Source organism: Hetaerina americana, unplaced genomic scaffold (genome assembly GCF_022747635.1).
Source record: "Hetaerina americana unplaced genomic scaffold, ioHetAmer1.1.p SCAF_29, whole genome shotgun sequence".
NCBI lineage: Eukaryota > Metazoa > Arthropoda > Insecta > Odonata > Calopterygidae > Hetaerina > Hetaerina americana.
This window is the reverse complement of record NW_027286863.1, coordinates 620,726-637,209: the sequence shown is the minus strand read 5'-3', so window position 1 is coordinate 637,209 and position 16,484 is coordinate 620,726. Positions and strand designations below refer to the sequence as shown.

Below are 16,484 nucleotides of genomic sequence, written 5' to 3'. Positions count from 1 at the left end.
TAAAAATTAACTGAAAAAATACCAAGATTTACATTACAAAACTAGTGATGTAAGCATCCTCGGGGAGAATGACGGTGAAGTTCACTCGTTGCTTCTGCTCCGTTGGGTTCACCACTTGGCTGCTTACGAGGGTCGATGCGTAGCGGTAGTGTATGTTGGAATTTACGATGTATGACTGCAGAATTGTTTCAGGTTTCTGAATGGACAAAGATGGGGAAAAAATAATGTAGCATAATGGGTCACGCAGACAATTGTCAAAACCATAATAACTAGCTCAATATATGTGTGATTTATCAAATTGATTGAAATTCAATTGAATTGAAAAAATGAATCTTCTAAACATTCCTTTTGGAAATTTGATATAATAAACTATAAGTATGGGTCGTGGTAGGAGTCCAGGGATATAGCATTGGTTTAATGACTAGAGGGCCGGGTTTCGACTCCCGGGTTTTTAAAATTTGGTTCGTAAATATGCACAAATGCTGTCGGTCTGAGAGTGCTCATTCAAACTTCTGTAAAGATTTAACATTATTAAACCCGTCTTAAATTAAAATTATTTTTTATCTTTTGTATAAATTAGCTTTTTAATTATAATAACACCATACTATTACATCCTTCAGTGAGTGAGATCTAGGTAGGCTAATAAAGCGATTCATTTTATATGTAAAACTGTCGAATATAGCAGTAGTTAATGCTTAAAATACTGGTTGGTGTCGTGCCCACAGCTTTCGAGTGCTGACCGACAGGACATGGAGAACCAGCCAGCTGCCTCTATGAAAAAAGGCTATAAAAAGTTTTTTAAAAATTCTAGCGGCGAGCTTCCATGGATATCGGCACATTGTGGCAAGCCACAGGTGTCACGAAGGAATAAACTGCCTCCACCATCCCTTCACCTTTCCCTCCCCCCGAGTGCGTGTTTCAAAAGCCTTTGGACTCGCTTCTGTGCGAGGTGAGCTTATTAAAAACCCTCCTTGTTGTTCCTATGTTGTTTTGATCCCTATAATTATCAATAAGTCGACCTGAAGCCACGTTCCAGTGCTATTTAAACTGGAAAACTTGGAATATCCGCATAAAACAATTCATTTCACTGCCGAATTTTCGACGCGTGGCGTCCCATCAAGGATTAACCATTTGAATAATTCTTCTTTCTATTGTATGTTATCTCAAAACACCTCATATGGTCTGCAGACCATTTGAGATGTTTTGTGAACAGGAATTTGGAGTTATAATTCTAGAGAAACGCGTGGTGTTCCCTTAATCCATCCCGAATTTTTACATTTCAGGAGTAAAACACCCTTGCAGCACAAGCAAGTAGTTATTAATATCCAGGCAATCATCGATTAAGGATTACTAAAAGTGTGTTTAAAGGACGCCAGATTGATTAAGGATTACTAAAAGTGCGTTTAAAGGACGCCAGATTGATTACGGATTAAGTTCAACAGATTCAGGCTTGAGGTCGTGGAAGTTCATCATAATGAAAGGACAATTTGCACTTTTCCACAGTTTATTTAACGTACGACGCGTTTCGACTCACAGAGTCATTCATTCAACTCTGTGAGTTGAAACGCGTCGTACGTTAAATAAACTGTGGAAAAGTGCAAATTGTCCTTATTTCATTATGATTACGGATTACTAAAAGTGCGTTTGAAGGACGCCAGATTGATTGAGGATTACTAAAAGTGTGTAGGAGCCATCTGCGAGTTCCTGACATAACCGAGTTATTTGCAAGTCATTTGATCGACATCGTCTTTTCATTTTGTGTTATCATTAGAGCGTTGGACTTTCTTCCCGAATCAGTATCTAGATGGGAATAAGGATTTGGAGTATTCAAAATAAAACGTTCTTTTTTACTTTCCTCTAATAATATGCCATATATTTTCAGAAGCTCTGTTCTACTATGCATATTAGGATTGCGGAAATATTTGGCAGCAATTCGCACTTCTCTTCTTTGGGCGCTCTCCAAAATTCTCGACTGTTATTCTTTAGTTTTTCGGCCGAATTCAAAGACGCAAAGGGCATTTACACACTTATTTTGCCAACACTTCAACAAATTCTCCACGAAAAAATTAGATGCATGCTTATCTTCGGGTCATGGATTTTTTTGCCCAAGTCATAAATGCGTTTACCATTTATTCCCAAGTGTCAACTGATGCTATGGCCCTTATTCCTCTATTCTTCCACCTTACGGCAGCACAGCACAGCGCGTCCCCTTGCCCACTGCCCAGCAAGCCACAAGGTCGGCCCTCCTCTCGCACCTCAGCGCGTCTAATCCTCCCCCTTCCTCCAAAGTGCCCCCGCCCGGAGTTAGGTCGCGAGACATCTTGACCTCGACTCCTCCCACCCACATGCCAATTCCCTCAAACCCCTAAAGCTACTAATTGGCTGCGGAGACAAAGCATACGTACTCTAGAGGCTTCACCTGATGATGACGCCTGGCGTAAAAACTTAAGATTTGTGAAGTGTTTTATGCGGAAAGTGCTACTGTTCACAGTGAGTCACAAGTCATTGGCCATTAGAGCTACTAGCCGACCCGCGTGATTTTCTCGCACGACGTTTGATCGTAGAGCTATGGTTTTTGTGACGCCACCAACAATGCCAAAGTGGTCGATATGCAAAACGAAAAGAATAAGATTACCTCTAAAAGATACGTAAAATTAACTTTAAATTATTACAGCATTCTTATGCTGCTTGTCTTTTTTGGCATATTTTTCGGAAGTCATACGAGTAAGTAGTGCTATAAGTAGTACCAAATATTCTGATTGTATTTGTTTACCGCTTTCTCTCTTACTCACTCTCTAGCTCTTAGCTCTGAATGCGGACTCTGCCTTTTTTAACTATGAATGTTACGCTAACTATTAGATTATACGAATATGAATTGCGCTGAACATTTAAAATAAACTTGCGTAGTACTTGATAAATAAAGATTTGTTGCTCATGCAGTGCCATCGTGCAAAAACTAAAGATTTTTAGAAAAAAAATTTGGCATAAAATCTATCTGTTCGAACTGCGGATGTTTTCCATTGTTGTAGTCACGAATCGTGCGACGAAAAAATGGATTCTTTACACCGGTCCGTTGGGCACTGCCTTGGGCATTTCCCTTCTGTTCTCACCGTGGTCTCACATCACAATGCATGTAATCCGATGCCAAACTTATTCCCTCTGTGTGAGCGTAAAACTTGTATGCTGGTTTGTGGTCTTATTCTCTTTTACGGATAGTGACCTAACACCCCCCGCCATACACCCCTGCGGCGGCTTGCGTGATATTATGTACATATGTGGTGTATGCTTATGCGTCTTGCATGTAAATCCTCGTGCTGCAGGTGTCTTTCAAACTGGACCATTCAATAATAATGGGACGCTTTCAGTTTGTCCTTAGCGATTCTTCGCGAAAGGTGTGGTCAAGTAATTCTAGTCGATGATACGAGGGTCATCCGGAAAGTTGTACCCGTTCGTGAAATTAAGACACAAAAGTAAATATTAACAAACATAAAAAATTTTATTTGAAAGAGGATACTTTAAACTACTTCTCAACATAATCTCCAAGCAAATTAAGGCATTTGTCATAACGTGTGACAAGTTTCTGTATTCCTGCTGCATAGTCCTTCGCCGCCAGCTCATTGAGATACGCGAGGGACCCATCTTGCACAAATTTTTGCATAATGCAGATGGTGTTTAACAATTTCATGAACAATTGTTCGAGAAACATTGGGAAAATGCTCACAGATGTCATCAATTGTGACGCGCCGATCGTTCCTCACGAATTCGTCAACTGAGCTCACCAGTTGGTCTGTAATGACAGACGGTCTCTCCGAACGCTCATCGTCGTGTGTGTTCCCCCTCCCCATGTTGAAGTTGCGACACCACCGCCGAACAGACGACTCGTCCATTACATTGTCTCCATACACCTCCTTTAATTGGCGATGAATATCACATGGGCGAACGTTTCTTGCATTGAGGAATTTAATCACTGCCCTCACTTCACAACTGGCGGCGTTCTCAATTTTTTTAAACATTGTAAACAATCACAGAAACAACACAGGCAATGCTAGCGTCACGCAACTTGGCTCAGAGAAGGCAGACAAGCCACTGAAGCTATCTGACCTCGTCCAGCGGCTACTCGCGTCGTCAGCACTTCATGCGGCACGAACGGGTACTACTTTCCGGATGACCCTCGTATCTTTCATATTTACACTCGCCTTCATTTTTTCGGCCGATGAATAATTGTAAAATAAAATTTTTATTTATGTATTTTCTATGTAGATGTAAATTTTAAAAGGCGATCGTCGGGCATCGCCAAGTGTTCCCCGAAACCACCGTTTACGTTAAACTAATTACATATTCGGAAAATCGTGGTAGCACGCCGTGCGGGGTCTGCAGATAGGGTGGGTTTTGCTACGGCGTCATTTAGAATGTCCAGGTGCGGACTTGACTATTCCGATGACGGAGTTCCTTCCGTAGCGCGGGACACGCACCCAATCGCGGATTGGGAATTGGTCCACCTCAGATTACATTTTTCGAGTAATTTTATTTTTCAAGCTCAGTATTCCTCTTATTCAGTCAAGCCATTCCTCCGCCACAGATGTCATTTCCCATTTTAGAATTAAAAAAATGGGCCCTAGGTGGCACGTAAGGGATTCACAGCCTCGGATCGGAGTCATGTTATAAAATTTGGGTTAAAATAAAATTACCGCTGTTACAGATGCAATTTTTTTGTAAAAAGACGATAGAATATGTATGATCCAGCCTCAATATGCTGGATTCAAACCGTTTGCGTCCTGAATCTGGGTCGTGGATCTTAAGTTGTCTAGCCCCTTGCTATTATCTGTGAAAAGTTTTCGCGGGTATCATCGAACACTTCAGGGGCACGGTTCCCGGACTGGACACTTAAATATATGATACTTTGAATAAATTCCAGGGTATGAAATATTAACGCGATGAGAATATTTGAACTTAAATACAAGGATGCAAAAAAATCATGTTTTAATACGCATCACAAAACAGCGTAATGATACAATTAAAATTCATGTTTGGAGTACTGAAGCAGGAAATGCATCTTTCCTCTCTTAAACATTAGTCTTAATAAACAATTATCCATTGGAAGCACATTTATTGTATGTACATATCGTACTTACAGGGAAAGGATTCACACATCAGGGCAGGGAGGCCCTCCCCCCCCACCCTGCCCTGATGTGTGAATTTCACACGCCGTCGGGCTGGGTGAACTCCACGATGACCAACCAAACCGACCTTCGGGTTGATTACAATGTTTATTGTTTTTTATATTGTACTTTAGGTAAAAAAGTATTGTTTCCCTTATCCCTTGTATGTATTGTATGAGTGCATGTTGTATGTTTTGTGTCATAGTTATCGATCAACTAGGCAACTAATGTATTGTGTTGCTGTATGTTAGCCCGAAGATATTATTATAGGTATTAATTTCATTGCTATTTATGCACAATTTGTGATATTTATCTGTAAGTTTAATGTTGTAAATGTGTGGCAAGGGGTTCGGTGGTAGAAGAGTTCCCACCGTCTCAATCTCTCTCCAAAATGAAGACGATTATCTATCTATCAATTTCAGCTTTCTGGGAAAATACGAGGCAATCGTACGTTATTACTTTGCGTGCATAGCCATTATGGGATCTTTACGAAGAGATTGTTGAATTGCCTCATTAAATGTAGTATATCGCATTTCATTTCACAAAAAAACATTCATTCATTCTATTTTTCCAAGTGAATACTGGAAACATGTTAAATAATCAAATATTACCAGTTTATTGTTATCGGGGCTTGGGAGAAAAACAAATGTGTTTTCTTTGCGTGCTGTGCTAATGAAAAATAATTTTGAAATTTTTAAATCTCTACTCTGGGAGACGTAATATTCATTCATATGCTTTCTTTATTAATTTCAATCAGCAATATTCTTGACTGCTCTTTAATTGCTACGTGGAGGAGACTTATCGGTATATTTATTTTTGAAATTTACTATATTTGTACGATACTTTAGCGGTCGAGATGTTGCGGTGGCTAACGTACTGGCTTCCCACCCAGAGGGCCCGGGTTCAAATCCCGGCGGTGTTCAATATTTTTCAAAAGTATCTCGATCCCTACTTGAGGTGCTTTGTGGAGGGCACTTTGAGTGAGTGCGCCGTCCGTCGGACGGGACGTTAAGCTGCGGACCTCTTTCGTTAAGAGTAGGCTAATGCCGACGCCGGGTTTCTCTCCACACTTCACCCATCCCTGTCCATCCCTAATGGCGCAAATGACCTTAGCTGTCGGTCGCCTCCCCTCAAAACTACTACTACTTGTACGATATTTCCTCCGTTAAAGGTTTCACGAGTGATTATCGTCAGAGAAATAACAACCCCTGTGCCCCATTTCAGTTTGACGATATTCCCACGTACACCTTAATTCTGTATACATGCATTTGCGACTTTCAGAGCTTAGTCCGTCTTGCTTTTCTTGACAAACAGTAAGTCTGTCTCGTTTGGTCACAGATATCCAATTCCATTTTTTTGTTCAATAATCCTAATCATATCTGATAGCTATTGTTATAAACTAGAGCTATTTTTACGTTACACAAATATACGCTGTGCATCTCGGCTGAAAATTCACAGTTTAGCTAAATTGGGGAAAAATTTGGACTAAGTAGAAGAGCGCGCCCCGAGTCAATTTTCTCGACGGGAGCGTAGGTACGTATCATCGCAGAGTAGGTAAAAGATAGCATGGCAATGGTGTTGTGCAAGGTGTTGTATGCTGCACAAGAGCATGGCGTCGAGAAACACGAACAAGAATCCATACACATTTCAGAAAAGGCTGCGAGGGAAGCACGATATGGCGGCGATCGTTTCCGCTCGCTTCCCAGCCTCAATGCGCGATTTTCCAATACGTGAGAGGAATGGTTTGCGGAAATTAGAATACACTCTCTCGCGGTAGGTAATTGCAAGAAGCGTCGCTTGTTGGAATTTCGTGATGTCATCTTTTGAATTGAAACTTATATTTTTGCAATTGAAATGACCTGACACGTAATTTTCCACTCTAAAATTTATTGGAGCTCGACTATGGTGAATGAGCATCGTTTCCCAAGCACCAAGTTGTCTTCATGTATAAATATGTGTATCTCAGAAACGGGAGAGTGTTGATTGGGGAGATGCAGTGATCGGTTGAAATGGGAAGAGGAGAATGCTGACGGGAAAAGTGATCCGAATAAGTAAAAGGTTTTGTATTTTTGCTTCTCTCGTGCAACTTGGATATACACAATTTCCAAAAAGTTACGCCTGTAACATGTCAAATAAAAACCTTTTTTTTAGATATAATTTTTTTAAATAATGAGCATGTTGTAATATGCAGGAGCAATAATTAGTTACCCGTGTAAACTAAGAAAAACAGTGAAATGCTCAGCGACAGAAGGTGAAAGTGATTCACCAATCCATTAAAATAATTTATAGAAAAAGTTAACATTCATAATAACACTCCTCACAGGAGCTTACTATTGGCCCAAAGTTCTCAACGCACTTAAGATAAAGGTAAAATTCAGTTTTGTGCATACAGATGAGGTTATTATGATCATGGGTACTTAGATTGGCACGACGCAGCACTTGACTTAAGTTTTTCTTTTGGCTAACCATCTAGTACGTAATATTGAGACACAACCACTTCCTGTAACGAGAAAGATCACCGCCTGCAGAGGCCGAGCAACCGTTATGAGGAGAGCAGCATTCCCTTCAACCACAGTAGTAGTATTAAGGGGAGGCGACCGACAGCTGAGGTCATTTGCACCATTAGGGATGGACAGGAAAGGATGAAGGGTGGAGAGAAACCCGGCGTCGGCATTTGCCTACTCTTTACGAAAGGTGCCAAGGGGTCCGCAGCTCAACGTCCCATCCGACGGACGGCGTACTCACCCTAAGTGCCCTCCGCAAAGCACCTCAAGTAGGGATCGAGATACCACTGAAAAATATCTTCCACCTCCAGGATTTGAACCTGGGCCCTCTGGGTGGGAAGCCAGTACGTTAGTCACCGCACCAACCCAATCCCCTTCATTTCAATCATGTGGGGACAGAAGGCTGCATAAACGTTGTTAGGTAATCTGCGTACTTAGGTGGGTTTTATGCGGCCCCTTACAATTAAAAGCAAGCATACATGGTACCCTGCAAGCCACCGCTAGGGTGTGTGGCATGGGGGTATAGGGGTAACACCTCATCAGACTACTTTTGATGCAAAATACTTCCCCCCCTGGCGCGGTCGACCACGTAATTCTGATCCCTTATAGTTCGTGGAGAAAAAGGCATCTAACCTCTATCTGTTCTGCACCTTATCTCTCTGGTTGGGTATTTGTAACTATGTTCAATGTAATATGCAGGGATTAGGTGGAAAAAGAGACTGCAGGGTCCGTACAATAAGTATCGTGACTGGTTCGCTGTAGCCTCAAGGGAGCGGTGGATGGGGGCCCGACCGGTCGGCTCGGTAGAGGGGTCCCTCACCACTCAGGCGCACTTTAGTTCAGTCGCCTGTGGGCATGCGTTGAGACAGGTGGATTTTTGTGTCGTATGATTGTTTGTGGTCTTATCGCGCCAGCGCGGAGCCCACCGTCGAGAAACGCTACGCTGTGAATTTTTGCGTTAAACTCGGGAAATCCGCGTCGGAGACCCTTGAACTCATTAAACATGCATATGGGGATGAAGCGTTAAGTCGCACAAGTTTTTGAGTGGCACAAAATGTTTGAGGAAGGCCGGGAGCTCATCGAAGACGAGCACCGCGTCGAACGCCGGACGACCCCTCGAACCGATGTTCAGGTGGCCAAAGTGAAAAACGTTTTGGACTCTGACAGGCGTTTAGCCATCGCCCTTATTAGTGAGGAGACCGGCCTTACAGTCGGAACTGTCCACACCATTGTAAGAGAGGATCTTGCGATGAGGAAAGTGTGCGCGAAGCCGGTGGCGAAAGTCTTGAGCGAGGAACAAAAACTGTCGCGGGTAGAGATCTCGCAATAAATTTTGGACTTTGTCCAGGAAGATGAAGATTTTCTCGACAACGTTATTACCTCAAAGGATAGCTCAAAGGATATCGGTTCGACTCCATCGAGGCGCTTGAAGCGGCGACGACAAAGGCTCTCAACAGTATTCCGGAAACCGACTTCCAGCGGGCTTATGACGAGTGGCAGACACGTCGAACTAAGTTTATCGAGACAGGAGGGATGTATTTTGAAAATTATTAAGTAATTGTAATGATAACTGGAACCAATTTATGATTTTTGGAATCAGTTCCGATACTTATTGTACGGACCCTGTTTAAAGTCTCAATCTTGCCCAAAATGCAGTTGTCCCTTATTCCATTTACTTGAACTCTTCTACCCTTTTGAAAGGAGTCTAAGACTGCATTTTCAACATCATCGCTAAGGCACATATCCTTCCAATTTATGTAAGAGATATAATCTGCAATTTAACCTAAACCCCGCGAGTGATTCTAAACCTATATCTTGTACCAATTTTGATACGCTAACTCGGTTTTTTGTGGAAAATTGCCATTTTTTAATTGATTATGATATTCCACCGTATCACGCCTGAAACGTCATCATAATCAAGATTAACAAATCTAGTGCCTTCACGCTGCACGGGATCAAGATGGATTTGTCAATCAATCCATCTTCCAGCGGATCCCATGTACTACCGGCAACTATTATGCTTTAAGTGATCCGTGTACTCTCTCTTGTTTCGCATGCATTATTTCTTCCGATTTCGAAGATTCTAAGGCAATAATTTTCCACCCGGGCTGTTCAAACTTGGGCGTCATTAACGCATACATCACACTCTGGGGAATTCATAAGTTCTACGAATGCTAAAAAATATGTGTCGAAAATGTGGCGAACATGTACACCAGGTAAACGCAACTCTAAATTGAAACCCAAAGGCAATTTTTAAAATTTAAACTTTGATCTCTCACGATTTTTGATAAATATCGAGAAAGAATACATATTTTTATTTTGAAGTTCCAGCTCAATTATGTGCGCGGTTTTACCATTTTCGTTTTGAATTAGTTTTATTGATTCATGAATAAAAACAATAAAGCAGGGGAGAATCATCGTATGAGGGAAAATATTTTGCCCAGATAAGTCTTGAAATTTATGCTTAAAATACTGACTTTAAAGTAGTCCTTTTATCATATTTTTCTCCGCATATGATTCCAATACGGAGTTGTATTTTTGGTGAAACCCTCAGGGTCACTACATACTATATATATTGCCTGACAGTATCTGGGTAAATAAAGAATTTATATGTATGTATATATATAATATATATGTATATATATTATATATATGTTTATATATATTATATATATTTATATATAATATTTTTTTAAGGTAATCTACCGGTTAAGGTAGGTTTTTGGATGGACACAACTACCAAACAAATATTTTATTACTCCTAACAAAACACAAAATCCATCATCCTACTCTATATCAGTTCCCTTTCCATCGCTGAGTACTTCCTTCCTCCCTTCATCCCGTCAAACATCCCTATCCTGTTCCTTCCCTTTCCTCTTTTGCCCAACATTCTACCCTCTATCACCGTCTTCAACATCCAACTGCCGGTCAACACCCCCTTCATCCACTTTTTTTTCCTGCCACCAAAGGATTGCTCCCAACAAACCCCTCTCTTCGCCCACCATACCAAGTACTTCCTCATTTGTTTTCTTCTCTGTCCATTTCACCTTCTCCATTCTTCTCCACACCCACATTTCAAAAGCCTCCAATCTACGTCTATCCTCCTGCTTCAATGACCGGGCCGTACATAGCTACGATCAATATCAAAGTTTTTGCGAGTCTTTTATTAATATCCTTACTCAAGGTCCCTGTCATCAACTCCCTCCTGCTTGTGAAAGCCTCCTTGCCTAGCGCAATTCTTCTCCTTACGTCCCTACTACTTTGACCGTGTTGGTCCAAAATACTACCGAGATACGTAAATTGTTCTACCTGCTATAGTTTTTGCCCTCCTATTTTAATGTTTAGTTTAGCCTTTTTCTGTCTAGTAAATCGCATCACTTTTGTTTTATTAATATTGATTCTCATCCCATACCTGTCGCACTGAATGTCCAATTCACTAAGCAATGCTTGCAGCCCCTTGGCTGACTTACAAACTAAAGCTTGGTCATCAGCCAACCTAACTGATTTTACGAATCCCCCGCCCACTTTCATTCCTACCTCCATTTCTTCCCATGCCTCTTTGATCATTTCCTCTGCATAGAGGTTGAACAGCAACGGTGATAATGGGCAACCCTACCTTACACCCCTTCCTAACACTGCCCATCCGGACTCCCCGTTCCCCACCCGCACCTGAGCTGTCTGAGACATGCACAGGTTGCGGATTAGCCTCCTTTCCCTCCAATCTATTCATATTTTCTGCAATATACTCATTAGTTTTTCCCAACTCACTCTATCAAACGCTTTTTCGAAATCTAAGAAACAGGCAAATACCTCCTGGTTGTATTCTATGTTCCTTTCGATTAATAATCTCATTACTGCAATGGCATCACGCGTACCTCTCTCCCTCCTAAACCCAAACTGATCATCCCCTAAGTAATCATTTTCCCTACTCTCCATCCTTTTGTTTATGATCCTGAGAACAACTTTCGCTGCGTGGGATGTCAAACTAATTGTCCTGTGGTCCTCACATGACGTGGCCTTTACCTTTTTCGGAATAGCAACTAACACTGATCTCACAAAGTCTTCCGGCCAGATTCCCTCCTCATAAATACTACGGATCAGCCCATATAGCCTCTTCCTCCCACATTTTCCTAAGCATTTTAAAGTTCCACGGGAATGTTATCCACCCCCACGGCCTTATTTAGTTTCATCTCTCTTAATGCCCTTCCTATCTCATTGTCTAGTATGCCTGGACCTAAGCTATCTTCCTCTACGTCATGTTCCTTTTCAAGGTCTAACTTTGTTGGTCTAACCTCTTTTCTATAGTTCTTCTATATATTCCTTCCATCTCTCTTGGATCTTTCCTGGGTCAACTATTACCTTACCCGCCTTATCCCTAACTGTTAGCATAGCTATTCCTTTCTTACTCCCCGATAGCGATTTAACTTTGCTGTACAGCGCATCGATTTCACCCTTCCTCTGCAGACTTTCCATATCCTCGCACTGCGTCTTCCACCATGCTTCTTTTGCCTTATTTGTTGCCCGCCTCAATTTATTGTACAATTCTTTCTACTTCATTTTGCCTAATTCTGTATTTATATTCTTCCATTTTCGCCGCTCATCCATCTTTGTAATCATCTCATCCGTGATCCATGGTTTCCTAGTCCTTTTAGCGTTAACGGTTGCAATAGTGTCTTTTGCGGCTTTAGACAACCCTTTCTTGATCATTTCCCATTTTTCTTCGATAGTACTAAAGCCCTTTGCCATCCTCCATGATTTTCTCTACCGCCTGTTTGTATTCCTTCCTTTTCAACCCATTTAATGCTTCTACATTCCATTTTCTAACTGGCCGCCCCTGCCTTATCTTTTTGAAACGTACGATACATTTCATAACAACTAAATTGTGGTCTGAGTCCGCATCCGCTCCCGGGAAGCTGTGCGAATTAATCACACTGTTCTTAAACCTGTGTCTAACCAGGATATAATCTAGCTGATATCTTCCTGAGTCACCTGGCATTTTCCATGTATACCTGCGTCTTTTGTGGTGTCTAAACCAAGTGTTGGTGATGACTAACCACTGTCTCCTGCAGAAATCAACTGCTTTCTCCCCGCGGTCATTCCTCGTGCCTAAACCGTAGTCCCCTACCTCATCACCATCTCTTCCTTCGCCTACCGTCGCATTCCAATCCCCCATCACTATCAAATGTTTCCCTGCTGGAACACACGCGATCATGTCCTCTAACTGATCGTATATCCTATCGACCTCTTCTTCCTTATGGTTGCTCGGTGGCATGTATACCTGAATAATAACTATGTTCCTCGGTTCTGCTTTTGTCTCCACTAGTAGTATTCTATCCGTTACCTGCTCTATGTTGACTACGCTTCTTCTTACCTCTTCATTTAATACTATGGCAACCCCTCGTTTGCAAAGGGGAAATATAGATATTTTAGGTCTATGCGAGGTGAGATGGAAAGATAGCGGGGTTTACTGGAGTGGTAAGTATAGAATAATATACAGCGGAAGGGACGAGAGCCAACGATGGGTTGCCATAGTATTAAATGAAGAGGTAGGAAGAAGCGTAGTCAACATAGCGTAGGTAACGGATAGAATCAAAGACACTATTGCAACCGTTAACGCTAAAAGGACTAGGAAACCATGGATCACGGATGAGATGATTACGAAGATGGATGAGCGGCGAATATGGAAGAATATAAATACAGAATTAGGCAAAATGAAGTACAAAGAATTGAACAATGAATTGAGGCGGGCAACAGATGAAGCAAAAGAAGCATGGTGGAAGACGCAGTGCGAGGATATGGAAAGTCTGCAGAGGAAGGGTGAAATCGATGCGCTGTACAGCAAAGTTATATCGTTATCGGGAAGTAAGAAGAGAAGAGCTATGCTAACAGTTAGAGATAAGGCGGGTAAGGTAATAGTTGACGCAGGAAAGATCCAAGAGAGATGGAAGGAGTATATAGAAGAACTGTATAGTAAAGAACTCAGACCAACAAAGTTGGACATTGAAAAAGAAAATGACGTAGAGGAAGACAGCTTAGGTCCAGGCATACTAGACAATGAGATAGAAAGGGCATTAAGGGAGATGAAACTAAATAAGTCTGTGGGGGTAGATAACATTCCCGTGGAACTTTTAAAATGCTTAGGAAAATGTGGGAGGAAGAGGCTATATGGGCTGATCCCGGCCGAGGATGAATCTGAATGATGGGCGGAGGAGGGAATCTGGCCGGAAGACTTTGTGAGATCAGTTTTAGTTCCGATTCCGAAAAAGGTAATGGCGACGTCATGTGAGAACTATAGGACAATTAGTTTCATATCCCACGCAGCTAAAGTTGTTCTCAGGATCACAAACAAAAGGATAGAGAGTAGGGCAAATGATTACTTAGGGGATGATCAGTTTGGGTTTAGGAAGGGGAGAGGTACGCGTGATGCCATTGCACTAATGAGATTATTAATCGAGAGGAATATAGAACACAACCAGGAGGTATTTGCCTGTTTCGTAGATTTCGAAAGAGCGTTTGATAGAGTGAATTGGGAAAAACTAATGAGTGTATTGCAGAAAATAGGAATAGATTGGAGGGAAAGGAGGCTAATCCGCAACCTGTGCATATCTCAGACAGCTCAGGTGCGGGTGGGGAACGGGGAGTCCGGATGGGCAGTGTTAGGAAGGGGTGTAAGGTAGGGTTGCCCATTATCACCGTTGCTGTTCAACCTCTATGCAGAGGAAATGATCAAAGAGGCATGGGAAGAAATGGAGGTAGGAATGAAAGTGGGCGGGGAATTCGTAAAATCAGTTAGGTTTGCTGATGACCAAGCTTTAGTTTGTCAGTCAGCCAAGGGGTTGCAAGCATTGCTGTGTGAATTGGAAATTCAGTGCGACAGGTATGGGATGAGAATCCATATTAATTAAACAAAGGTTATGCGATTCTCTAGAAAGAAAAAGGCTAAGCTAAACATTAAAATAGTAGGGCAAAACCTAGAGCAGGTAGAACAGTTTACGTATCTCGGTAGTGTTTTGGACCAACACGGTCAAAGTAGTAGGAACGTAAGGAGGAGAAATGCACTAGGCAAAGAGGCTTTTACAAGGAGGAGGGAGTTGATGACCGGGACGTTGAGTAAGGATGTTAAGAAAAGACTCGTAAAAACTTCGATATGGAGCGGAAACGTGGTCATTGAAACAGGAGGATAGACGTAGACTGGAGGCTTTTGAAATGTGGGTGTGGAGAAGAATTGAGAAGGTGAAATGGACGGAGAAGAAACCAAATGAGGAAGTACTTGGTATGGTGGCGAAGAGATGGGTTTGTTTTAAAACCTACCTTAACCGGTAGATTACCTAATAATAATACATATATATATATATACATATACATAATCTAATCAGACTATTTTTGTTATCATTGGCTGAAAAATATTCCAATGCTTCTTTATCGACTGCTTCCTCAGTCTGAAGGAATTGACCTTGACAAAACTGACATAGGTAGACACAACGACTACCGAGAAATGGCTCCCAGGTATACGTCAGAATAGTTTAAGGAGACGTATATATATTTGTGTGTATATATATATATATATATATATATATATATATATATATATATATATCATATATATAAATATACTGATTGTAGACTTTATTTCGATTTCGTCATGAAACTTCAAGCTTATTTTTACCTTATCTCTTTTATAGCAGTTGGAACGCATTGGAAAGAAGTGATAGCTATAATTTATGAGAGAACTAGAGCCTTAGATTTGAAGGGACATTCAAAAATGTCTGTAAATTAGCATCATGTTCTATTTTTGTTTCCTTCTATTGATATTACGTAAAAGTGCAAACCTCCACCCTAATTGAGTGCGTTTCACGGTAATACGATGGTAGGCTGAAAAGTAATGCCACATCACTTGCTTTGTAGGGCGTGAACAAAAACAATTAGCGAGATCGGGTGAAAAGTACAATTTTTAAGATTCAAAATCATATATTTACTTTTGAACATAGCCACTGTTAAGTCTAACATATTTCTCCCAACGTGTAACAAGTTTTTTCATTCCGGCATTAGAAACTCTTCCGACTTTTCTCGAGACCAGGACATGACAGCTGCCTTCACCTCATCGTTCGAGGTGTAATGATTACCGTTGGGGTCTCTCTTGAGTTGAAGAAAAAAATGAAAATCGCAAGGCGCAAGATCGAGGGAACAAGGAATGGGGGGAATCGCTTCACATTTCAGGTTTCGCAGGGCCTCTTCAGTTGTTTACGAGGTGTATAGCAACGAGCGTTGTCATGTTGCAAGATTATTGTCGCCAGGCTGCCTTTAACTCGACAAACTCGACGTCGGAGGTGTTTTAGAATCTGTATATACTGAGAAGCATTTACCGTTACCCCTTGCACCAGAAAATTGGTCACATAAACTCGATGAGCATCCCAAAGGCCAGTTAAAAGAGGTTTTTTTGCGGATGGTTGTCTTTTGAACATCTTCGCCTGAGGAGAAGACGGATGTCGATTTACAGTAGACCTATCAACAGCGTCGTCGCCATAAACAACCTTTAAGCGACGATGAATCTCAGTAGGAATCACTTTTTCGGCAGTTAAAAATTCGATTACAGCACCCTGTTTAACTCGCGTTGACGTAGCACTAGAACACGTCTCCATTCTCCGCCGACCCCGTTGGCGGCGGGGTAACGTCCTCGTCTGCCATTCCAAGGGTCGCGGGTTCCATTCCCGCCTGGGTGAGTTTTCCTCCAGCTAGGGCTTGGGTGTTTGTAAAATGTGACCATTGTTATCGTTGCTAACAGTTCGATGTAAAGGCCAAATTGTGCTTTTTTCGGACTAAT

General features: G+C 41.6%; 1 protein-coding gene across 4 annotated transcripts in view; it reads right to left on the bottom strand.

The window, feature by feature from the left end:
• The window catches only part of LOC139689918 (inter-alpha-trypsin inhibitor heavy chain H2-like), a 50,621-nt gene that overhangs the window by 29,256 nt on the left and 4,881 nt on the right, over positions 1–16,484 (bottom strand). For all 4 annotated transcript variants that reach the window (XM_071587042.1, XM_071587043.1, XM_071587044.1 and 1 more), the window contains exon 2: positions 33–196. In XM_071587042.1, coding sequence (XP_071443143.1) covers positions 33–196 — 164 coding nt within the window. The remainder of the gene's footprint in view (positions 1–32; positions 197–16,484) is intronic.